General features: G+C 38.1%; 1 protein-coding gene, 1 long non-coding RNA gene, 7 other non-coding genes and 3 pseudogenes across 9 annotated transcripts; all 12 read left to right on the plus strand.

Annotated features, from left to right (window-relative positions):
* Positions 1-1,665: 1,665 nt before the first annotated feature.
* LOC124386032 (stress-70 protein, mitochondrial-like) lies at positions 1,666-4,234 on the plus strand. The gene has a single exon (XM_046849622.1). The coding sequence runs from the start codon at positions 1,859-1,861 to the stop codon at positions 3,893-3,895; it is 2,037 nt and encodes a 678-aa protein (XP_046705578.1). The 5' UTR covers positions 1,666-1,858; the 3' UTR covers positions 3,896-4,234.
* Positions 4,235-4,809: 575 nt separating this feature from the next.
* LOC124386660 lies at positions 4,810-4,984 on the plus strand (annotated as a pseudogene).
* A 777-nt stretch (positions 4,985-5,761) lies between these two features.
* Positions 5,762-5,925, plus strand: LOC124386643. The gene has a single exon (XR_006925972.1). It is a non-coding gene; the product is annotated as a U1 spliceosomal RNA (small nuclear RNA).
* Positions 5,926-6,986: 1,061 nt separating this feature from the next.
* On the plus strand, positions 6,987-7,089 carry LOC124386663 (annotated as a pseudogene).
* A 1,867-nt stretch (positions 7,090-8,956) lies between these two features.
* On the plus strand, positions 8,957-9,120 carry LOC124386644. The gene has a single exon (XR_006925973.1). It is a non-coding gene; the product is annotated as a U1 spliceosomal RNA (small nuclear RNA).
* Positions 9,121-9,710: 590 nt separating this feature from the next.
* LOC124386035 lies at positions 9,711-23,387 on the plus strand. The gene is made up of 3 exons (XR_006925839.1): positions 9,711-10,073; positions 19,930-20,088; positions 22,699-23,387. It is a non-coding gene; the product is annotated as an uncharacterized LOC124386035 (long non-coding RNA).
* On the plus strand, positions 10,949-11,139 carry LOC124386659. Its single transcript, XR_006925987.1, has one exon. It is a non-coding gene; the product is annotated as a U2 spliceosomal RNA (small nuclear RNA).
* On the plus strand, positions 12,857-13,020 carry LOC124386651. Its single transcript, XR_006925980.1, has one exon. It is a non-coding gene; the product is annotated as a U1 spliceosomal RNA (small nuclear RNA).
* Positions 14,895-15,058, plus strand: LOC124386650. The gene has a single exon (XR_006925979.1). It is a non-coding gene; the product is annotated as a U1 spliceosomal RNA (small nuclear RNA).
* Positions 17,974-18,135, plus strand: LOC124386653. Its single transcript, XR_006925981.1, has one exon. It is a non-coding gene; the product is annotated as a U1 spliceosomal RNA (small nuclear RNA).
* Positions 20,545-20,708, plus strand: LOC124386648. The gene has a single exon (XR_006925977.1). It is a non-coding gene; the product is annotated as a U1 spliceosomal RNA (small nuclear RNA).
* A 1,629-nt stretch (positions 23,388-25,016) lies between the features above and the next one.
* Positions 25,017-25,123, plus strand: LOC124386664 (annotated as a pseudogene).
* Positions 25,124-25,937: the final 814 nt, after the last annotated feature.

The following is a 25,937-nucleotide window of genomic DNA, read 5'->3' on the forward strand; positions in this document are numbered from 1 at the left end:
GTCCTCTGACATTGTCTGTTGCTCTGCATTCATAGCACCAGCATCCCATCCTCGTCGCCAATGTTGTGTATCTGTTTTATATACCTCGTTTATCTTATTAACTATTAACACACACACCAATCGGGATTCTGAACAGCATCTTTACTCATGTTCTCAAGCACACTACACATATTCAACATCCCACTCCCAGTATGCATTGCACTTTCATTTCTTAAAGATACAGAGCATCATTCCAGTACATGACACCATCAAGCATACATTCACTTGCTAAAGCCAAAACTAAAGTTAGAGCCTAATAAGTGTTAAAGAGTAGAAGTATCAGGATAAAATATCAGTATAAACTATCAAGCGAAAGTTCAGAATCCAGCCTTGTAATTCCAGAATAAGAAACATTTTGCTGATATTGATGGATAAAGAATACATTAAAATTAATTAAAAAAGAACTTGTGTAACACCCACTTTATTTATTTGTCAAATCCTCCTTCACCCGTCATCTTTATCTCCAAATGTAAATTTATTTACTTCTGTAAACTAATGGTGGCAGAAATCATCCTGATTTCCTTTTTAATTGCACTTGGAACACAGTCATTGACCTCACAGCATTGGAATAAAGGAAATGAAGGTAGGCAGGGCTGTATTTGATCCACAGGCCTCCTTAAACTGCTGTTTGATAATGTCTGATGAGTTGCGCTTGTCTTTAGATTAACTTTTGGGGCTGAAGAGAAGGTGTTCGGGTGAAAGAAATCTAGAGATATTTCTCCTAATTGTTTTTTTTTTATAATTACTATATCTTAGTGATTGTGAAATTTCACTGCGTGTTTAAACTTTTGCATGTATTAAAGTGTCTGGCATGAAGTTATTTTATTTTTTTGAAGAAATCCACTCAGAGATGTTTTTGCAGAAATTGAGTGGATACTTTTACACAGATGATAATTAATCTCTGACAATAAAACACCACTCTCTGACTTTTAAAACTGACTTTTTTTTTTTTTTAGTTAGTTTTAGAAAACTAGAGATATTGCTTCAACTGATGTTATGTTGCTCCAAATGTCTACCACAAAAATAGACTTGCAAGTTTTTTGTTAATTAGTGAATCTATTCTTGGAAAACTATTGTCTTTGCATTTTGTGTGTTTGGTGATTTCAGACCTCTTGGTCTGTGTTAAGTTAAAATTTATTAGAATTACTGCCCGCTGTTGATCTCATTTATCTTTGTTAAATAATTGTACACACTTGTGGATAATAAACTTGACTTTTGTTTCTGATTTGTTTCCGCAGTATCACGTTTGACCACTGGGGGCAATGTTACATTATTCATGTCAGTTTTAAGATGTTTTAACTTCCCCACATTTGGGTTGTCATGTGTTCGGTGCTCCAGTTGAATGATATTTATACAGTGTAAAGATCTGTTGTGAAAAGTACTTTCTAAAACAATGTGATTTAGCAGTGTGTTGGGTTTTGATACTCGCGATTCTGATTGGTCGGTTTGTGCATTCATTATGCTCGCTTTAGTTTCGCTTTAGTTATTGTGTGAATTGAGACATTACTCGCATTGTCCTGCTAATTTGAGTATTACCGATACATTTCCCATGTTGTATATTGGTTTATTGTCCAAAATAAAGAGAAAGCAGCGGCCACCGTCCTCTTCTACTGTGACGTAGAATGTGTCTGTTGGCGGAAGTTGTCGGCATCGCTTCTGATCTCATAAGTGAAAGAGAGTTCCAGAAGCATAGTATCGGAAAGGTGGAAGCAGGTTATTAGTAGTGATTGTGAGGTTTCGTAAAATCAGTTTTACGCAAAATATTTCTAGCTGTTTCCTTAATCGTTTATAGTATACGGATGTTTGAAATTTAGGGAATATGTTGAATTTAGCAAAGGCTATTTCCCGAACCCCATCTCCAAGCTGCGTTCGAGGTGTTTCAGCTTTAGTGAAAAAGGCTTGCTTGAATCATTTGACGGAACATGCTATTCAGATTACATCTAGACGTCAATATGCCTCAGAAGCAATCAAAGGAGCAGTGATTGGAATTGACTTGGGGACTACAAATTCTTGTGTTGCTGTCATGGATGGAAAACAAGCAAAGGTGCTTGAAAATGCAGAAGGTGCAAGGACAACTCCATCCGTTGTAGCTTTTACAGCTGATGGGGAGAAACTGGTGGGTATGCCTGCCAAACGGCAAGCTGTCACAAATCCAAACAACACGTTCTACGCTACCAAGCGCCTGATTGGGAGACGCTTTGATGACCCTGAAGTGCAGAAAGATTTAAAGAATGTCCCATATAAGATAGTACGTGCATCAAATGGAGATGCCTGGATAGAGGCTCATGGAAAGCTTTACTCCCCTAGCCAGGTTGGGGCCTTTATTCTGATAAAGATGAAAGAGACTTCAGAGAATTATTTGGGCCATATGGTGAAAAATGCTGTCGTCACTGTACCAGCTTATTTTAATGATTCTCAGAGACAGGCAACCAAAGATGCTGGCCAGATTGCAGGTCTAAATGTGCTGAGAGTCATCAATGAACCTACAGCCGCTGCTTTGGCATATGGACTTGAAAAGACTCAGGACAAAGTAATTGCAGTGTATGATCTTGGAGGAGGCACATTTGATATTTCAATTTTAGAGCTTCAAAAAGGAGTTTTTGAAGTGAAATCTACCAATGGGGACACATTCTTAGGTGGTGAAGATTTTGATCAGTATCTGCTAAGGCATATAGTGAAAGAGTTCAAAAGAGAGTCGGGTGTTGATCTAACAAGAGACAACATGGCATTGCAAAGGTTGCGAGAGGCAGCTGAGAAGGCCAAATGTGAACTTTCTTCTTCTCTGCAGACTGACCTCAACCTACCTTACTTAACAATGGACAGCTCTGGTCCTAAACACTTGAACATGAAACTTACCCGTGCCCAGTTCGAGGGTATTGTAGGAGATCTAATTAGAAGGACTGTGGCCCCATGTCAGAAGGCCATGCAAGATGCTAATGTTTCTAAGAGTGATATCGGAGAAGTTTTGCTGGTGGGGGGCATGACTCGCATGCCAAAGGTTCAGCAAACAGTACAGGATCTGTTTGGTAGGGCTCCAAGTAAATCTGTTAACCCAGATGAAGCTGTGGCTGTTGGGGCAGCCATCCAGGGGGGTGTGTTGGCTGGAGATGTGACAGATGTGCTCTTGTTGGATGTCACTCCTCTCTCTTTGGGAATTGAAACTCTGGGTGGTGTGTTCACCAAACTTATCAACCGTAATACAACCATTCCCACCACAAAAAGCCAGGTGTTTTCTACTGCTGCTGATGGGCAAACACAAGTGGAAATTAAAGTTTGCCAAGGTGAGCGTGAAATGGCAGTGGATAATAAGATCCTAGGACAGTTCACATTGGTTGGCATCCCTCCTGCTCCACGTGGTGTTCCACAAATTGAAGTCACTTTTAATATTGATGCTAATGGAATTGTGCATGTTTCTGCTAAAGACAAAGGCACTGGGCGTGAACAGCAGATCGTCATTCAATCCTCTGGTGGTCTCAGTAAAGATGACATTGAGAATATGATTAAGAATGCTGAAAAGCATGCAGAGGAGGACAGAAAGAGGAAGGATCGGGTTGAGGCTGTTAACATGGCTGAAGGCATTGTCCATGATACGGAGTCAAAGATGGAGGAGTTTAAGGACCAACTACCAACTGAAGAGTGCAAAAAGCTTCAGGATGAGATCACTAAAGTGAGAGATCTGCTTACACGGAAGGACCTAGAGACTGGAGAAAGCATCAAACAGGCAGCCACAGGTCTACAGCAAACATCACTCAAGCTCTTTGAAATGGCTTATAAGAAGATGGCTTCAGAGAGAGAAGGCAGCACTGGCAGTTCAAGTGGAATGGAGACAGGAGAGGAAAAGGAGGGACAACAATAAAGCCTTCAAAGTGAGGGCTATCCATGGACTAAAGACTGATATTGGTCTCCAGTTATTCTAATATTGTGCTTTATCACAATACTGAACATTTGTATTTACCATCATTCTGAAATTAATTTCATACATGTACTTTTCAAGTTAACTTGAGCGATTGTTGTTTTTTTTTCACCTATTTCTCCTGTCTGTAAAATGCTTTTGTGACCCTCAGTTTAAATTGTGTAAATGAAATGTTTTCTCTGACATCATAACTTATTTTTTGGGTGGGGGTTGTTTTCATTGTTTAATTGGTACCATAGTTAAATATCTTTGTGTCTATTAAAAGTTACTGGTATGTCCTGATTACCTATATTTTTTGCAATTTGTCACAAAGTTTTCAGATTCACTAATACAATACATACAGTATGGTAACTTTAGAACAGGCTTTTACATTTTTGTAGAGCAATGTTGGTCCTTCTTTGGAGAATTGATTTATTTAAGTCACACTGTAAAGCTTTTTAAAACATAAACTTCCCCGTTTAAAGTCTTAATTTTAGTAATATGCTCTTATTGTGAATTTCCTAGTAGTTTAAGCCAAATCTAACAGTCAATTTTGGAAAACTATGTAAAAACAGAAGAAATCAGGATCCAAATCAGTTGCTTAGTTTTCTGTAAGATTTATTTCCAAATAAATTATGCTGAATAAAATCTTTATTCAGCATTGGGTTGATGGTTGGAAACACCTAAATAAGAGCCTCAGGGGAAAAGATCTGAGAGAAAGCCTAACTTGGGTAATCCAGTTTTGGACGAATGATATGAGTCAAATACTGATATCTATAAAAAAAAAATTCATTAGTCTAAAACATTCTTTTCAACCACCTAAAATAAATTATGCAAATAGGGCCACAAATGTGGCAAGTTAGAGTCAGGAGTTTCTTCCATCATTTATTTAAAAAAAAATCTGTTCTTATCAGTTTAATATCTGATACGTCCCCTACCCGGGGACCATATATTAAATTGATTTTTGGAACTGGGAGATGGAATAGGGGCTTGTTCCGTCCACTCCACGCATCGACCCGGTATTGCAGTACCTCCGGGAACGGTGCACCCCCTCTTCACTGTTAAAGAAAGATCTTTGTGTGCAAGTGAAATTGTGCTAGTTGTTGTAATCTAATATATTTGTTTTACTACAGTAAAGCATTTTAGTTTAAGACTTTAAGTCTGTAGGAGGAGTGTGCTCACTTGGAAATGACTATTTCTTTAAATGATTGTTTGAACATGATACAAATGATCTATTAACATTCAGCGGTTTTAACAACCTCAAAAACATTGTGTACAGTTAAACTTAATGTGGCATTAAATACTTTAAAATGGCGTCTCTGAAACATAGATTTATATGGGTAATAAATAATAACTAATGAGTTAATATTAGGCGGAACTGTGAATCTGGACTCTCGTTGTCAGTCGGACTCATTACCGGCCGAACAGTTGATATATAGTCACGAATGTCAAAGCGTTTTACTAAATTTTGTAGAGAACTTGTTTTAACCTGTAAATAAGGGACGGGGCTTTAACAATAGCGAGACTTAAAAAGAACCTTCATTAAACATTATCGGAAATATTTTACTGATTATTAAAGCTTACCGTTTAGAACATCCTATTACATATTCAGAAGCAGTGCATCATGGGATGTGTGAGTGGTTTTTGGTTGTTAATAAAACAGTAGATTGCACTGGTGTGTGTGTAATAAAGGTAGTATTTCTTTTGCAGTGCTTTTAGATTGCATTTTTACACTCGGGAATGTGTGTAATGGTTCAGCGCTATTTTACTCACCATGATGGTGAACAGTGTGTGCTGTGGTGCAGTCCGTAGCTGATGGTTGTAGAACTCATACTTACCTGGCAGGGGAGATACCATGATCAAGAAGGTGGTTCACCCAGGGCGAGGCTCAGCCATTGCACTCCGGTTGTGCTGACCCCTGCGAATTCCCCAAATGTGGGAATCTCGACTGCATAATTTGTGGTAGTGGGGGACTGCGTTCGCGCTCTCCCCTGATATTCGTTGTATTAAAGAGAGAAATTGATAACTTTTTACTATGTATATATGTAAAAATGTATCATATACAATAAACTGTTTTGTTTTTTGCGAAGCTACGTTGTCAGCAATGCATGGTTCTACTGCAGGATGAAGTACAATGTCTATTTTTACATGCAGATGTGGAAAGAGTACTCAAATGTACTTTGAGTGTTACTGTGGCATAAAAATATGGGTTCAAAGTGCTCTCTTAAAATTGTTTTGAGGGTTTTCACATCCAGTTTGGAGAAAGGTTTTAGGAATTAGAGGATGTTACGTCATAATCTATTTGGAAAATGATCCAAAACATACAGCATAAGAAACTTCAGAGTTTTGTAGGGAAAGAAGTGAAATATTCTGCAGTAGCCGAGCCAATTGATCTTAATCCCATCAAGTATGCGTTCACTTAATGAAGACAAAACTAAAGCCAGAAAGTGTCATGGCTAATTACCAGCAGAAGTAACAGAGTCAGTAAAAAAGTTAAAATATCAAGTAAAAGAAAAGACTAAGTTTAGAATCCAGGGTAGAGATACCAAAATAAGACTTCATCCATCAAGATAAAGCCAGTTGGTTCCAAGGAAGTACCTAAAGACACATTTTGTGCTTTATAGTAATATACCTTCTCTAAAGAACCTGTGTAACACCCATTTTTATTTCTATGGTTGAGCTGTCTGACATAGCTTCCTGTATTTGATTCGTTTAAATTCCCCACATTTGTGTTGTCATGTGCTGGTTGCTCCAGTTGAAGGATATTCATCCAGTTTTAAGGTTTATTCTGAAATCTACTTTCTAAAACAATGTGAGTTTGTTGGATTTTGATATTCATGTTTCTGAATGGTCAGTTTGTGCTTTCATTATAGTTTCTCTTTTGTTTTGTGTGAATTAAGAGTTTTATCACATTTTCCTGCTAATTTGAGTGTGACTGTTACATTCCCTATGTTTTATACTGGTTTATTGTCCAATATAAAGAGAAAGCAGCTCTCTCAGTCCTCAGGTCTACTGTTGTGTAGAATGTGGTCGTTTGTTGTTGGCAGTTATAGATATTGATTCTTGACCTTTTGGCTGCGAACAAGTGTAGTATCTGTTCTTATTAGTTTAATATCTGATATTGGGCTTGCTCCACCATCTCCACGCATCGATCCTGTATTGCGGGTTTTCCATGAACGTTGCATCAGCTTTGTAGGTCAGTATCAATCTGATCTTCACTTGTTACTTGGAAGTGGAGTCATGCATATGAGCTATTTGTAATTTCACTGTGCTCAGTTGACAAAAGAATAGGATTTACTTTTAGGGTTTGTTTATTCCTGGTCTGTTTGCTTTTTTTTCTTTTTTGTGTAAAGTGGCTCTATTCTTTTAAAGGATCCTTTTTACACTATTCAAATTATTATCTATATCTGCCATCAACATTTAACAGTTACAACTAAATATTTTTGGGTAATTTTTGGCACCTAATATTAAAATTATCGTCTTAATATTATACAATTATACAGATACTAAATTGTGACAACTAATAAATACAAATATCAGGCGGAACGATGTATCCAGGCTCTCGTTATCGGTTGGATTAAACATTCACCTGCAATTCGTGTTTGTTTAGCGCTCTGTTTTCTTATACAGTTGAAATATAGTCACTTGTAATCACACATTTTGAAGCATTTGACTGATTTATTTAATAAAACAATGTGTTTTCTTTTTTCTAGAGAAGTTTTTTAACCCAACTACACAGGGGATGGGGCTTATAATGTAGATCCTTTGAAACAGCCTGTTTAAATCAAATGGTTAAAAATATGTTTACTGACTTTTAAAGCTTACAATATAGTTTCAGCATCTTTCTTTTCTTTTTTTTTTTCAGACTTCTGATTTTTATGCATCTGCTACCTTAAAAAAGCAATTCCCTGATCATCTTATTACATATTCAGATGCAGTGCATCATGGGACGTGTGAGTGGGTTTTGTTGTTAATAAAACAGTAGATCACTCACCTGTATGTGCCAAGAGAGGAATTGTGGTATTGTAAGAGAAAGTCAGGTGTGTCAGAGAAGTATGTGAGGGTTGTGCAGGACATGTATGAGGACAGTGTGACAGCAGTGAAGTGTGCAGTAGGAATGACAGACTGGTTCATGGTCGAGGTCTGACTACATCAAGGATCGGCTCTGAACCCTTTCCTGTTTGCAGGTATGGAGACAGATGACCCCTAATGGGAGAAGCCGAAAGAAAAAGAAGAAGAGTTTTCGGCGTTTAATAATGCAAGATCAATGTGCTCACTTAGGAATTACTCTTATTTCTTTAAATTATTCTTTTAACACTATACAAAGCATATCTCTTTCAACATTTATATAACATATATATACACAGTTAAACTTAATATGGCACTAAATACTTAAAAACAGCGTTTCTAAAAAATACAATTATACGGGTAATAAATCATAATTAATAAATTAATATTAGGCGGAACTGTGTATCTGTACTCTTGTTATCAGTCGGACTCAATACCAATCGCACAGTTGATATATAGTTACAAATTTCAAAGCAATTGTCTGATTTATTCACTAAAACAGTGAATGGAGGTGATTTTTTTGTAGAGAACTTGTTTTAACCTGTGAATACAGAGGTGGGGCTTTAATTCTAGCGAGACTTAAAAAGAACCTTTATTAAACATTGTTGGAAATATTCTACTGATTATCAAAGCTTACCCTTTAGTAACGCACTCTTTCTCCTGGGCAGACTTGTGATGTTAGTATGTTACTTAAAAGAATCAATTCCCTGATCATCTTATTACATGTTCAAAAGCAGTGCATCATGGGATGTGTGAGTGGTTTTTGGTTGTTAATAAAACAGTAGATTGCACTGGTGTGTGTGTGTGTGTAATAAAGATAGTATTTATTTTGCAGTGCTTTTAGATTGCAGTGTTTTACTCTCGGGAATGTGTATAATGGTTTAGTGCTGTTTTGCTCACCATGATGGTGAACAGTGTGTGCTGTGATGCAGTCCGTAGCTGATGCTTGTAGAACTCATACTTACCTGGCAGGGGAGATACCATGATCAAGAAGGTGGTTCACCCAGGGCGAGGCTCAGCCATTGCACTCCGGTTGTGCTGACCCCTGCGAATTCCCCAAATGTGGGAATCTCGACTGCATAATTTGTGGTAGTGGGGGACTGCGTTCGCGCTCTCCCCTGATTTCCTTGTATCAATGATAGAATTTTATTGTTTTGTGCATCATTTCTGTGTGTATGTTAAAGTATTTTTTGTTTCAAGTATTATTATTAAGAGGGATTTTCTATTAGTTATTTTAATGCATGTGCCTATTGTGTCTGTTTAGTGTCTATAGGAGCTTTATATTATGATTATGTAATGTATACAGAATGTCTTTGTCTGGGCTCACACATCTCTGGTTACTATGTTTTCTTAATGAATCAGGAACAGATTTGATGATTTTAATAGATATCAATCGTTCTCTTCACCTCTGGGTGTGCTTTGGCACATTAGCTGCTGCTGTTTCCCTCTTTCTTCTGGCTTTTTACTTGTGTTCTATTCACTTATTCTCCAATTTGCACTGTCCCTGTGAGAAAGGTGTACTGTCCTGTTGGGGAATTATAAAGGAGTGTTTTTGCAAAAAACATTTTCTTAAATTTTCCTTTCTTTATATTTTTCTGGGCTTTTTTAAACTTTTCCATAAATATCCTTATTAAAAAAATAAAATCTCTACCTCCTAGGGCTCTCTTTTTACGGTTATTATTTGCTTTGTAATTGTTATTCAATGTTTTAATTTCGTAAAACATTGCATAAAACGTTCCCCTTCTGCTTATTTTATTTTTAAATATTTGGTTATCCCCCCTTTAAAATGAAATCATTGGGTGTTTTTCTACAACAGTACCCATCACCTTGTATTCTGTGATTGTCTACAGGACCAGGCCGTGAATCTGTTTATTTATTTATTGCAGTAATTGTAAATATAAAGGGTGTATAGTTATTATAATTAGTTAATTGCGTTTTTGTCTCGCTGTATAGATTTAGATCCCTAGGTGGCGTTCAAATGTTTGAAATGATTTCTTTAGCAATTGTTTTCATAGTCGAGAGAGTTTGGATTGTGGAATCAAGACTTCTTCAGATGCTCCTGACAGTCTGTAAGGTAAGTCAAGACACTTTTTAGACATAAATTCAGAGTCCATAGTAAATGAAAAGAAGGAAGGCAGTGCTGTATATAATCTACAGCCTATAAACTGCTCTTTGAAAATGGCGGAAGAGAGACGCTTGTGCAAAGATGAACATTTCTTCTTTAGTAAATGTGGAACTTAGTGGAAGGATGTTAAAAAAAAAGTTAGAGAGATGTTTTATTTCTGAAGATGTTCAGCATTTGTTCAAATGAGAAACGAAGGTTTTCTTTGTACTGTCACAATATTTGATGGTGAAATGTATATTCGGTCCGTGTTTGAGACGTTGTAAACACGTGTTGTATAAGGACTATCGCTCACAATTGATCCTTTCAATTTCAATCCTCGTGCAAATATTTTATGTGCATGAGTAATTAATACGTTTATGGAAATATTTGACTTTGTTTTCTTGAGCTTTTCTGAGTTTTTCTTTTTTTCCATGCAGTATCTCATTTGGCCTCTGGGGGCAGTGTTACATTATTCGGGTCAGTTTTTAAATGTTTTTAAATTTCCCACATTTGTGTTGTCATGTGTTGGTCACTTCAGATGAAGGATGTTTATCTAATTTAAATCTTTATTGTGAAATCTACTTTCTAAAACAATGTGATTCTGCAGTGTGTTAGATTTTGATATTCGCGTTTCTGATTGGTCGGGTTGTGCATATATTATAGTTTCTCTTTTGTTTTGTGTGAAATACGAGTTTAATCGCATTTTCCTGTTAATTTAAAAATTACCGCTACATTCCCTGTGTTTCATTCTGGTTTGTTATCCAAAATAAAGAGAAAGCAGTTATCACCGTCCTCTGGTCTACTGTGATGTAGAATGTGTGTGTTTGTTGGTGGAAGTTGTCGGTATCGCTTCTCGGCCTTTTGGCTAAGATCAAGTGTAGTATCTGTTCTTATCAGTTTAATATCTGATACGTCCCCTACCCGGGGACCATATATTAAATTGATTTTTGGAACTGGGAGATGGAATAGGGGCTTGCTCCGTCCACTCCACGCATCGACCCGGTATTGCAGTACCTCCGGGAACGGTGCACTCCCTCTCTACTGTTAAAGAAAGATCAATTTTGTGTATTATTTTTAATAGTTACTTACGGGAGGCATTGGGCATATAAATTGATTTAATCAGATGTTTTCAGTTTACTGTAGTAATGCATTCTATCTCCGATATTAGGGTTGCACAAGCCAGAGCGTTAAGCCAGGAACATTGTCGGTGAGTTTAAACTGTTCTATCATGGTGTAGATGAATGAGGGAAAAGGTCAGACAGGGGCTCAGTGGTGGTGAGGAGGTGGTGGATGATTGTGCAACTACTGCAGAAGTGATATGGGAGACAGCTAGAAAGGTACTTGGTGTGACATCTGAAAATAGAAAGGAAGACAGAGATATGGTGGTGGAATGAGGAAGTGCAGGAGAGCATAAAGAGAAAGAGGTTGGCAAAACAGAATTGGGCTCGACAGAGTGATGAGAAAAGTAGGCAGGAGTACAAGGAGATGCGGCAGCAGGTAAAGAGGGATGTGGCGAAAGGCATATAAGGAGCTGTATGAGAAGTTGGACACTAAGGAGGGAGAAAAGGATTTGTACCGATTGGCCAGGCAGAGGGACCGAGCTGGGAAGGATGTGCTACAAGTTAGAGCAATAAAGGATTAGGATGGAAATGTGTTGACTAGTGAGGGGAGTGTATTGAGAAGATGGAGGGAGTATTTTGAGAAGCTAATGAACCAGGAAAATGTGAGAGAGAGAAGGTTGGATGGTGTGGAGATGGTGAAGTAGGAAGTGGGTAGGATTAGTAAGGAGGAAGTGAGAGCAGTGATTAAGAGAGAATAAGAGTGGAAAGTCGGTTGGACCAGATGACATACCGGTAGAAGCATGGAGATGTTTAGGAGAGATGGCAGTGGAGTTTTTAACAAGACTGTTTAACAGGATTTTAGAAGGTAAGAGGGTGCCTAAGGAATGGAGAAGGAGTGTGCTGGTACTCATCTTTAAGAACAAGGGAGATGTGCAGACCTGCAGTGACTACAGGGGAATAAAGTTGATCAGTCACACCATGAAGTTATGGGAACGAGTAGTGGAAGCCAGGCTGAGAGAAGAGCTGACCATTTGTGAGCAACAGTATGGTTTTATGCCGAGGAAGAGAACCACAGATGAATTATTTGCTTTGAGAATGTTGATGGATAATTACAGAGAAGGTCAGAAGGAGTTGCATTGTGTGTTTGTTGATTTAGAGAAAGCATACGACAGGGTGGTGCAGTGTGACAGCAGTAAAGTGTGCAGTAGGAACAACAGACTGGTTCATGGTGGAGGTTGGACTGCATCAATGATCGGCTCTGAACCCTTTCCTGTTTGCAGTGGTGATGGACAGGTTAACGGACGAGGTCAGACAGGAGTCTCCATTGACTATGATGTTTGCGGATGATATTGTTATTTGTGTTGAGAGTAGGGAGCAGGTTGAGAAGAGTCGGGAGAGGTGGAGGTACTAAAGAGTACGCTAAAGAGAAGGGAAATGAAAGGCAGTAATCGAGTAAATGAGTAAGACAGAGTACATGTGTGTAAATGAGAGGGCAGTGGAGTGGTGCGGTTGCCGGGAAAAGAGGTGGAGAAGGTGGAGGAGTTCAGGTACCTGGGGTCAGCAGTGCAAAGTAATGGAGAGTGTGTTAGAGAAGTGAAGAAAAGAGTGCAGGCAGGGTGGAGTGGTGGAGAAGAGTGACAGGAGTGATTTGTGATAGAAGAGTATCTGTGAGAGTGAAAGGGAAAGTTTATAGGACTTACCTGGCAGGGGAGATACCATGATCAAGAAGGTGGTTCACCTAGGGCGAGGCTCAGCCATTGCACTCCGGTTGTGCTGATCTCTGCGAATTCCCCAAATGTGGGACTCTCGACTGCATAATTTGTGGTAGTGGGGGACTGCGTTCGCGTTCTCCCCTAATTTCACTGTGTTAATGATAGAATTTTACTATTTTGTGCATCATTTCTGTGTGTTTGTCTGAGTAGTTTTTGTTTCAAGTGTTATTATTAGGGTGCCTTTCCTATTAGTTTTTTTAATGCATGTGCTTATTGTGTCTGTTTAGTGTCTATAGAAGCTTTATGATGTGAGCATGTAAGGCAGAGGTCACCAACATGGCACCAGGTTGTCCTCAAGGACCAAACAAGTTGCCTGCAGGTCTTTTTTTCAAAAAATAGCTCACCATAGCGCCACTTACCAGTGATCTACATCAAACTTTTTTTGTTGTTATTTTTTTTTAAATCTGTCACAGATAGACCAAGAGTTGAAAACCTGGGTATGGTTAAACACCTTGTCTTTATTTAGTTTGAACATATACAAGGCAGAGGCTTGAGGAGAAGTACGAACCGGAAAGCGGGTATAACCCGTAATGCGAGTAGAATCTGTAATGCAGGGAGTCCAGGGAGTACAAGGAGATGCGGCAGCGGGTAAAGAGGGATGTGGCAAAAGGCATATAAGGAGCTGTATGAGAAGTAGGACACTAAGGAGGGAGAAATGGATTTGTACCGTTTGGCCAGGCAGAGGGACTGAGCTGTAATGGATGTGCTACAAGTTAGAGCAATAAAGGATGGAGATGGAAATGTGTTGACGATTGAGGAGAGTGTTAGAGAAGTGAAGAAAAGAGTGCAGGCAGGGTGGAGTGGGTGGAGAAGAGTGATAGCAGCAGTGATTTGTGATAGTAGAGTATCTGCAAGAATGAAAGGGAAAGTTTATAGGACTGTGGTGAGACCTGCGATGTTGTATGGTTTAGAGACAGTGGCATTGAGTAAAAGACAGGAGGTGGAGCTGGAGGTAGCAGAGCTGAAGATATTGAGGTTTTTGTTGGGAGTGACGAGGATGGACAGGATTAGAAACGAGTTTATTAGAGGAACAGCGCATGTAGGACGTTTTGGAGACACGGTGAGGGAGGCGAGATTGAGATGCTTTGTGCAGAGGAGGGACATGGTGTACTGTATATTGGTACGATAATGCTGAGGATGGAGCCATCAGGAAGAAGGAAAAGAGGAAGGCCAAGGAGGCGGTTTATGGATGTGGTGAGGGAAGACATGCAGGTAGTTGGGTTGAAAGAGGCAGATGTAGAGGACAGGCGGGTATGGAGACAGATGATCCGCTGTGGCGACCCCTAATGGGAGAAGCCGAAAGAAGAAGAAGAAGAAGGAGAATACAGTGAAGCATTCTAGTTTCAGAGTTTATTCATGCAGGATCAATGTGCTTACTTAGGAATTACTCTTATTTCTTTAAATTATTCTTTTAACACTATACAAAGCATATCTCTTTCAACATTTAGCTGATATACATATATACATCCAATATATGTACAGTTAAACTAAAACAGTGAATGGAAGTGATTTTTTTGTAGAGAACTTGTTTTAACCTGTGAATACGGGGGCGGGGCTTTAAATCTAGCGAGACTTAAAAATAAACTTTATTAAATATTGGAAATATTCGACTGATTGTCAAAGCTTACCATGTAGTGACGCACTCTTTCTCCTGGGCAGACTTGTGATTTTAGTATGTTACTAAAAAAAAAAAAAAAAAAAAAAAAAGCAATTCCCTGAACATCCTATTACATTTTCAGAAGCAGTGCACCATGGGATGTGTGAGTGGGTTTGGTTGTTAATAAAACAGTAGATTGCACTTGTGTTAATGTAATAAAGGTAGTATTGCTTTTGCAGTGCTTTTAGATTGCAGTGTTTTACACTCGAAAATGTGTGTAATGGTTTAGTGCTGTTTTACTCACCATGATGGTGAACAGTGTGTGCTGTGGTGCAGTCTGTAGCTGATGCTTGTAGATCTCATACTTACCTGGCAGGGGAGATACCATGATCAAGAAGGTGGTTCACCCAGGGCGAGGCTCAGCCATTGCACTCCGGTTTTGCTGACTCCTGCGAATTCCCCAAATGTGGGAATCTCGACTGCATAATTTGTGTTAGTGGGGGACTGCGTTCGCGCTCTCCCCTGATTTCGCTGTGTTAATGATAGAATTTTACTATTTGTGCACCATTTTTGTGTGTTTGATTAGTTTTTATTTCAAGTGTTATTATTGTGGTGCGTTTCCTATTAGTTATTTTAATGCATGTGCCTATTTTAATGGAGGTGCTACAAGTTGGAGCTATAAAGAATGGAGATGGAAATGTGTTGACTAGTGAGGAAAGTGTGTTGAGAAGAGCGATTAAGAGGATGAAGAGTGGAAAGTCGGTTGGACCAGATGACACATGTAGAAGCATGGAGATGTTTAGGAGAGATGGCAGTGGAGTTTTTAACAAGACTGTTCAACAGGATTTTGGAAGGTGAGAGGGTGCCTGAGAAATGGAGGAGTGTGCAGATCTGCAGTAACTACAGGGGAATTAAGTTGATTAGTCACACCATGAAGTTATGGCAAAGAGTAGTGGAAGCCAGGCTGAAAGAAGAGGTGACCATTTGTGAGCAACAGTATGGTTTTATGCCGAGGAAGAGCACCACAGATAAATTATTTGCTTTAAAAATGTTGATGGATAATTATAGAAAAGGTCAGAAGAAGTTGCATTGTGTGTTTGTGGATTTAGAGAAAGCATACGACAGGGTGCCGAGAGAGGAATTGTGGTATTGTAAGAGAAAGTCAGGTGTGTCAGAGAAGTATGTGAGGGTTGTGCAGGACATGTATGAGGGCAGTGTGACAGCAGTAAAGTGTGCAGTAGGAACGACATACTGGTTCATGGTCGAGGTCTGACTACATCAAGGATCGGCTCTGAACCCTTTCCTGTTTGCAGTGGTGGTGGACAGGTTGACGGAAGAGGTCAGACAGGAGTCTCCATGGACTATGATGTTTGCGGATAATATTGTTATTTGTGGTGAGAGTAGGAAGCAGGTTGAGCAGAGCCTGGAGAGAAGGGGAATAAAAGTCAGTAGGAGTAAGACAGAGTTCATGTGTGTGAATAAGAGTGAGGGCATTGGAGGGGTGTGGTTGCAGGGAAAAGAGGTGGAGAAGGTGGAGGAGTTCAGGTACCTGGGGTCAACAGTGCAAAGTAATGGAGAGTGTTAGAGAAGTGCAGAAAAGAGTGCAGGCAGGGTGGAGTGGGTGGAGAAGAGTGATAGCAGACCTGCGATCTTGTTTGGTTTAGAGACAGTGGCATTGAGTTAAAGACAGGAGGTGGAGCTGGAGGTAGCATAGCTGAAGATGCTGAGGTTTTTGTTGGGAGTGACGACGATGGGCAGGATTAGAAATGAGTTTATTAGAGGAACAGCGCATGTAGGACGTTTTGGAGACAAGGTGAGGGAGGCGAGATTGAGATGGTTTGAACATGTGCAGAGGAGGGACATGGGGTATATCGGTAGGAGAATGCTGAGGATGGAGCCATCAGGATGACCACCTTCTTCACCTCTTTCACCTTATTTCTTTAAATTATTCTTTTAACACTATACAAAGCATATCTCTTTCAACGTATAGCAGATATACATATATACCTACGATATATGTACAGTTAAACTTAATATGGCACTAAATACCGTATTTTTCGGACTATAAGCCGCTACTTTTTTCCCACGTTTTGAACCCTGCGGCTTAAACAACGAAGCAGCTAATTTATGAAGTTTTCCTGTTTTTTTTCCGGTTCCACAAACTTAAAGCCAAAAAAAGTGAGCGACATAACATAAGACCAAACAAAAAAATGCACCTCACCTGTGTTCTGAGCTGCACGGCTTCGGGAGAAAAAACTTCCATCGGGTGATTTTAAAACGCACGACGACGCCAAAAGATTAACTCCCGAGAGAAATAGTTGTGAAAGGAAGGAGGAAGACAGTGAACAATGACTTTCTTGGTCGGCTACTGTTTAGATACAAGCCGTTGTAACGTGTTGAGTCTGGGTGAAGGGAGAGCTCGCTAACTCCAGTTGCAACAGAAATCATATAAGCACAGACAGGTTTCCAAAACTCGTGCTTTTTTATTTTTCTTGGCAACAGCGTTAATGGTTAGTCAAAGAAACTTAGATATGAGCATCAGAAAATAATAAGGACATATTCCTCGGTCTCCACACATGCAGTAATACCGGAAAAAATGCAGTGGCATGCTATTCCCAAAATACTGCTATGAAGCGCAACATATTTCACCCGTGTCTTTCGTTAAAGCCTGTGTTAAGTACATACAGTGACTGCGGCTTATAGACGGGTGCGGCTTATTTATGTTAAAAATAAAAATATTTGTAAAATTCAGTTGGTGCAGCTTATATATGGGTGCGCTTTATAGTCCGGAAATTACAGGACTTAAAAACAGCGTTTCTAAAAAATACAATTATACAGGTAATAAATCATAACTAATAAATTGATATTAGGCGGAACTGTGTATCTGTACTCTCGTTATCAGTCGGACTCATTACCAATCGCACAGTTGATATATAGTCACAAATTTCAAAGCAATTGTCTGATTTATTCACTAAAACAGTGAATGGAAGTGATTTTTTTTTTTGTAGAGAACTTGTTTCACCCTGTGAATACGGGGGCAGGGCTTTAACACTAGCGAGACTTAAAAAGAACCTTTATTAAACATTGTTGGAAATATTCTACTGATTGTCCAAACTTACCATGTAGTGACGCACTCTTTCTCCTGGGCAGACTTGTGATTTTAGTATGTTACTTAAAAGAAGCAATTCCCTGATCATCTTATTACATATTCAAAAGCAGTGCATCATGGGATGTGTGAGTGGGTTTGGTTGTGGATAAAACAGTAGATTGCACTGGTGTGTGTGTGTGTGTGTAATAAAAATAGTATTTATTTTGCAGTGCTTTTAGATTGCAGTGTTTTACACTCGGAAATGTGTGTAATGGTTTAGTACTGTTTTGCTCACCATGATGGTGAACAGTGTGTGCTGTGGTGCAGTCCGTAGCTGATGCGTGTAAAATTCATACTTACCTGGCAGGGGAGATACCATGATCAAGAAGGTGGTTCACCCAGGGCGAGGCTCAGCCATTGCACTCGGTTGTGTTGACCCTGCGAATTCCCCAAATGTGGGAATCTCGACTGCATAATTTGTGGTAGTGGGGCACTGCGTTCGCGCTCTCCCCTGATTTCACTGTATCAATGATAGACTCTGACTGTATTGTGCATCATTTCTGTGTGTTTGTCTGAGTATTTTTTGTTTCAAGTGTTATTATTAAGATAGGTTTTCTATTAGTTCTTTGAATGCATGTGCCTATTGTGTCTGTTTAGTGTCTATAGAAGCTTTATAATATGATTATGTAATGTATACAGAATGTCTTTGTCTGGGCTCACACATCTCTGGTTACTATGTTTTCTTAATGAATCAGGAACAGTTTTAGCTCAGATTTTTTTTCCAGCGTGTATACATACTTTTCTGTTATCTGCATTTAGTTAAAAAAGAATGTATGTGCCATTCTGTGTGCTGTGTGATTTTTTTTTTTCCCTGATCAGAAAAGACACCACAGGCATAGTAGATTGCATGGGAAACCTCTTCATGAATTCTTTCCATGAATTTCTTTGTTTGGGCATAACAATCTAACATCATGTTACATGTTGAATTTGGCTGATTTGAAAAGCTACATGGTCAGCAGCACACAGTTCTTCTACATGCTCAAGAACAATATGTAATTTTATAAGCAGATGTGGAAAGAGTATGTAAATATAAATTTTAAGTGTGACTGTTGTATTAGAAAATATGAGCTTAAATTGCTTTCTTAGCAATTATTTGAGGTTATTCACAGTTAATTTGGAGGAAGGGTTCAGGAAATACAGTTCTTCATTATGTAGCCTACCCTGTCCCTTTTTTTTTTATTGACTCAAAACTGATTCAGGGACAGATGTTGGTTCAGATTAATTCTGATTTGTATAGGGATATACTGTACTGTCTGGGCAAATCAAAGCCAAGTTGATAGAATGGCATGTCGTAGTATAGATGGAAAATGATTAAAAACATACTGTAGAAGCAAACTGAGTTAAAGTGGGAATATATTTAATATCAAACATGCCTTCAATTTAACTTTTACAGTTTTCTATCTCTTTCTTTCATTAAATAATCTTGAGTTATTGGTTTGATTTTCTGTATTTTTTCTTTTGGAAAAGTGCTTTTTTCTCTGTTTTCCTGTTTTGAGAGCAGTACTGTTTTTGCAGGGGATGCCTAAGGATTAGTTAGCAATCCCCCGACTCTGCCATTGAAGCCCTCGCAGGGGGTTAGTGGGTGAAGACTTGGCGGCATACTTGCAGGCCAATGCCTTTGACAGTCAGAGGTAACCAAGAATAACATTTTAAAAGTGTGTAAATTACTCGCATTTATTACAAAATACTACTACTGAAGTATAAAGTACAGAATGGTTTTGCGCCACAGTATTTGAGCGAAACTTTTGTTCCATTTTGATCTGTCACACTTACTGCAATCAGAAGGTGCTGGCTAATTTTTGGTACTTCAAATAATGAAGACTACTGCAAGGGGCAAAACTTTTACAAATACTAGTAACTAGCACAGTTATGGAATTGGAATTCGGGAATCAGACACAGTCTAAGTGTAGGCTGAAGCCACATTTGTTTAGTCAAGACTTTTGTCAGTAGGTTTTTCCTGGGTAAAAAAGGAGATCTGGAGGGATCATGAGTCTTTTGGTGAACTGGGATCTATTGAAGGCGTTATGCTTTGCTGTCTCTTATCCCTCATGTCTTTGTTACCTTTTGGCACTCTCTTTTAGTTTTGCTGCCTAAGATAGTCTTGGTAGCGTACATACCTGTACCTTGATCACACAGTGTCTTTAAACAATAACAATGCTTAACAATACTTCTCTTCTCTTCTCTTCTCTTCTCTTCTCTTCTCTTCTTCTCTTCTCTTCTCTTCTCCATTCTTATACTCTACCTCTAGATGGATTTCTCTTTAATTGGTGGCCACTCTGTGCAGCTGGGGATGGTTCTACATCAATAGCCATAAGATCCATGAAGTTAATGAGCAACTCAAGAATTTTAAGGATGGATGTGGACTGTAATTAATATCAACAGTCTACTACAATGGCTCAGGACCACAGTTAAGTGTCACAAGTTTTTTTTTCCAGAGAAGTTTTTTAACCCAACTACACAGGGGGTCTGACTTATACTGTAGAGATCCTTTATAAACAAATTGTTGAAAATATGTTTACTGACTCTTAAAGCTTACAATATAGTTTCAGCATCGTTCTTCTCTTTCTTCTTCAGACTTATTATTTTTCTGCATTTGCTATTTAAAAAAAAGCCATTCCCTGAACATCTTATTACATATTCAGATGCAGTGCATCATGGGAAGTGTAAGTGGGTTTTTTTTAGTTAATAAAACAGTAGATCACTCTCCTGTATGCGTACTGAATGTAGTGGTGTTTTTGCAGTGCTTTTAGATTGCAGTGTTTTACACTCGGAAATGTGTGTGATGGTTTAGTGCTTTTTTGCTCACCATGATGGTGAACAGTGTGTGCTGTGGTGCAGTCCGTAGCTGATGCGTGTAAAATTCATACTTACCTGGCAGGGGAGATACCATGATCAAGAAGGTGGTTCACCCAGGGCGAGGCTCAGCCATTGCACTCCGGTTGTGCTGATCCCTGCGAATTCCCCAAATGTGGGAATCTCGACTGCATAATTTGTGGTAGTGGGGGACTGCGTTCGCGCTCTCCCCTGATTTCACTGTATCAATGCTAGACTCTGACTGTATTGTGCATCATTTCTGTGTGTTTGTTTGAATAGTTTTTGTTTCAAGTGTTAATATTAACATGGGTTTCCTTTTAGTTCTTTTAATGTATGTGCCTATTTTGTCTGGTTAGTGTCTATATGATGTTTACAATGTGAGTATGTAAGGTATACAGAATGTCTTTGTCTGGGCTCACACATCTCTGGTTACTATGTTTTCTTACCTAATCAGGAACAGTTTTAGCTCAGGTTTTTTTTCCAGTGTGTGTGTGTGTATATGTATATATATATATATATATATATATATATATATATATATATATATATATATATATATATATATATATATATATATATATATATATATATATATATATATATATATATATATATATATATATATACTTGTCTGTTATCTGCATTTAATTGAAGAAGAATGTATGCCCCATTTTGTGTGCTGTGTGATTTTTCCCTGATCAGAAAAGACACCATGGGCATCGTAGATCGCAAGGGAAACCTAGATCGCATGGGGCTACCATGTAGCTTCTCAAATCAGCCAAATTCAACATGTAACATGATATTACATGTTGAATTTGGCTGATTTGAAAAGCTTCATGGTCAGCAGAATACAGTTCTTCTACATGCTCAAGAATAATATAAAATTGTATAAGCAGATGTGGAAAGAGTACTCAAATATACATTTTAATTGTTACTGCTGTATTGAAAAATATGAGCTTAAATTGCTTTCTTAATATTAATTTGGGGTTATTCACTCCAATTTGGAGGAAGTTTTTAGGAAATATGTTTCTTCATGTAGCCTACCCTGTCCCTTTTTTTTCCCAATTGATTAAAAACTGATTCACGGACAGATGTTGGTTCAGATTAATTCTGATTTGTATAGGGATATACTGTACTGTCTGGCCAAATCAAAGCCAAGTTGATGTAATGGCATGTCGTAGTATTAAATGATTAAAAACGTACTGCAGATGCAAACTGAGTTTTGAAGGGAAAGAAGTGGAATATATTTAATATTAAACATGCATTTAATTACATTTTTACAGTTTTCTATCTCTTTTTTTCATGAAATAATCTTGAGTTATTGGTTTGATTTCCTGTAATTTTATTTAGGAAAAGTGCTTCTTCTCTGTTTTCCTGTTTTGAGAGCAGTACTGTTTTTGCAGGGGATGCCTAAGGATTAGTTAGCAATTCCCCGACTCTGACATTGAAGCCCTCGCAGGGGAATGAGTGGGTGAAGACTTGGCAGCATACTTGCAGGCCAACGCTAACGCTATTACTCGCCTACAGGATCACTGTTCTTCGCTAGTTTTTAGGATACAATGATAAATGCCTTTTAACGGTCAGAGGTAACTAAGAATAACATTTTAGAGGTGTGTAAATTACTCGCATTTATTACAAAATACTACTACTGAAGTACTACATTCAAGTACTGGATGGTTTTGCGCCACAGAATTTGAGTGAACTTTTGTACCCCAAATAATGAAGACTACTGCAAGGGGCAGAACTTTTACTAATACTTGTAACTAGCACAGTTATGGAATTGGAATTCGGGAATCAGACACAGTCTAAGTGTTCAAGTGTAGACTAAAGCCACATTTGTTTAGTCAAGACTTTTGGCAGTAGGTTTTTCGTGGATAAAAAAGGAGATCTGGAGGGATCATGAGTGTTTCAGTGAACTGGGATATTTGGTTGCTGTCTGCCCCACTCTCATGCTTTTACTCAGACCTATTGAAGGCGTTATGGTGTGCTGTCTCTTATCCCTCATGTCTTTGTTACTTTTTGGCACTCTCTTTTAGTTTTGCTGCTTAAGCTAGTCTTTGTAGAGTCCATAACTGTACCTGGATCACACAGTGTCTTTAAACAATTATGAAACAATGACAATGCTTAACAATACTTCTTCTCTTCTTCTCTTCTCTTCTTCTCTTCTCTTCTCTTCTCTTCTCTTCTCTTCTCTTCTCTTCAGATCTGTCTGTTTCATTCTTATACTCTACCTCTAGATGGAGTTCTCTTCAATTGGTGGCCACTCTGTGCAGCTGGGGATGGTTCTACATCAATAGCCTAAATTGAGTTAATGAGCAAACTCAAGAACTTTGAGGATGGATGTGGACTGTTATTAATATCAACAGTACTAAAATGGCTCAGGACCACAGTTGAGTGCCACCATCATCTCCAAATGTCAAATTTTTTAACAAATACAAATAAATACCACATGTTCTCTTTTCTGAAGCTTCTTGAAACCTCATGCCAAAGTGAAAGAAATTTGAAATGGAGAAAGACAATAATGGGGCCAACTGACTACCTTGCAAACTTGCTAAGTCCATTCCTCTACACTGTACTCCTGGGATTAAGATCAAACACCCCTTATATACCCCTTCACACTTAACTAGAAAAGAGTTAAAGATCCTTTATCTCATCAAATAAACAAGATTTAATTAAGCAAAGTCCAGCTTCTACTCTTACTGTACATCCATGGCTATATAGGATGATTGTGCTATAAATATATTGTCGTAATGTTATTGTTTGTTTTCTATTTTAAAGAAAATTTTAAAACACCAAGTGTATTTTATATCATCAGTAAAAGATTGTAATAAATGTTCAATAATGAGAATTCAAATGAACATCAAGATGTGCAGTAAAATGGTATAAAGCCAGTATCATTGTATGTGTATGAATGCCAAGAAATGTGTTCAGGTATCAGTCTGTGTGTGTGTAAGTTTATGTGTCAGTGTGTATGTGTCAGTGCATATAAGTGAAGAGATGAATTATTGTATGTGCATAAGGCCTTGTACCATGAGTTATAGTCACTGTGTGGAGTGTTTGAGTCTAAGATTTTTTATCCAGATCTTTCTAGTTCGAATAAACAAAAAAGTCAAGATAAATAGATTAAAAGTCAAGAATCCTACTCATGGATTTAGACTGTATTTAATATAAACAGTATGCTACAATAGCTTAGAGCTTTTAATATTTGATCTACAAATATCCTTTAAAAAAAATGTTTCTCTACCTCTTAGGGCTCTCTTTTTACGGTTATTTTACGGTTATTATTTGCTTTGTCATTTTTATTCAATATTTTAATTTCGTAAAACATTGCATAAAACGTTCCCCTTCTGCTTATTTTATTTTTAAATATTTGGTTATCCCCCCTTTAAAATGAAATCATTGGGTGTTTTTCTACAACAGTACCCATCACCTTGTATTCTGTGATTGTCTACAGGACCAGTCCCTGAATCTGTTTATTTATTTATTGCAGTAATTGTAAATATAAAGGGTGTATAGTTATTATAATTAGTTAATTGCTTTTGGTCTCGCTGTATAGATTTAGATCCCTAGGTGGCGTTCAAATGTTTGAAATGATTTCTTTAGCAATTGTTTTCATAGTCGGAGGAGTTTGGATTGTGGAATCAAGACTCTTCTTCAGATGCTCCTGACAGTCTGTAAGGTAAGTCAAGACACTCTTTAGACATAAATTCAGAGTCCATAGTAAATGAAAAGAAGGAAGGCAGTGCTGTATATAATCTACAGCCTATAAACTGCTCTTTGAAAATGGCGGAAGAGAGACGCTTGTGCAAAGATGAACATTTCTTCTTTAGTAAATGTGGAACTTAGTAGAAGGATGTCAAAGAAAGTTAGAGATATGTATATTTCTGAAGATTTTCTGCATTTGTTTAAATGAGAAACGAAGGTTTTCTCTATACTGTCACAATATTTGATGGTGAAATGTATATATGTTGTATAAGAACTATCGCCCACAATTGATCCTTTTAATTTCAATCCTCGTGCAAATATTTTATGTCCATGAGTAATTAATACGTTTATGGAAATATTTGACTTTTTGTTTTCTTGAGCTTATCTGAGTCTTTCTTTTTCATGCAGTATCTCATTTGGCCTCTGGGGGCAGTGTTACATTATTCGGGTCAGTTTTTAAATGTTTTTAAATTTCCCACATTTGTGTTGTCATGTGTTGGTCACTTCAGATGAAGGATGTTTATCTAATTTAAATCTTTATTGTGAAATCTACTTTCTAAAACAATGTGATTCTGCAGTGTGTTAGATTTTGATATTCGCGTTTCTGATTGGTCGGGTTGTGCATATATTATAGTTTCTCTTTTGTTTTGTGTGAAATACGAGTTTAATCGCATTTTCCTGCTAATATAAAAATTACCGCTACATTCCCTGTGTTTCATTCTGGTTTGTTATCCAAAATAAAGAGAAATCAGCGGTCTCCGTCCTCTGGTCTACTGTGATGTAGAATGTGTGTGTTTGTTGGTGGAAGTTGTCGGTATCGCTTCTCGGCCTTTTGGCTAAGATCAAGTGTAGTATCTGTTCTTATCAGTGGTCAGAGAATATAAGGAGCAGTTCAGCCAATGGCAAACCCTCCAGGACCTTTTCGACTCACGAGCACAGTGGTGGGAGATGGTAAAAGACCGGACGAGACAGTTTTTAAGAAAGAAAGGGAGGGAAAAAAAGTCAAAGGAAGAAAGACGCATGGTGGGGCTGCAAAAAAGACTGCAGAGATATTTTAAACTTTTAAATAATGGGTTTGATTTTAAAGAAGAGTTAAATGAAGTGAAAAGGGAGATGTCAGTTTTAGCAGAAACCAAGGGTAAGGGGATTATTTTAAGAAGCAAAGAGAGAGAGCTGGAAGAGGGAGAAAAGTGTACCAGGTATTTTTTTAAAAAGATTATATCGAAGGGAGGGGCTTTTACAAAGCTAAATGTGGCGGGGAGGGAAACAGAGAAGATGGAGGAAATTTTAGAGGGGATAGAGACATTTTATGAAGAATTGTATAGCCCAAAACAGGTACACCTCGGCACAGTAGAGGAAGTTTTAAAATTCTTAGACAAAAAGGTTGATAGTGACAATGTGCTTTTATCCCAGGATTTTACCATTTTAGAAGTTCAAAACGCTCTTAAAGGTTTTAAAAGAGGGAAGGCCCCAGGTATGGATGGACTCCCTCTAGAGTTTTATCTGACCTTCTGGGACATTTTAGCACATGACTTACTGACTGTTTTTAAAGAATTTGAGACCTTGGACAGACTTCCTGACAGCTTTAGAATAGGGATAGTTTCTTTGCTCTACAAAAAAGGAGACAAGGCGGACTTAAAAAACTGGCGACCGATCACACTTTTAAATTTTGACTGCAAACTTTTTAGCAAAGTTTTAGCTTCACGCATGTCGACAGTTTTAGAGGACGTGATCCGC

The sequence above is a fragment of the Silurus meridionalis genome, chromosome 5 (genome assembly GCF_014805685.1).
Source record: "Silurus meridionalis isolate SWU-2019-XX chromosome 5, ASM1480568v1, whole genome shotgun sequence".
In the NCBI taxonomy this organism is placed as follows: domain Eukaryota; kingdom Metazoa; phylum Chordata; class Actinopteri; order Siluriformes; family Siluridae; genus Silurus; species Silurus meridionalis.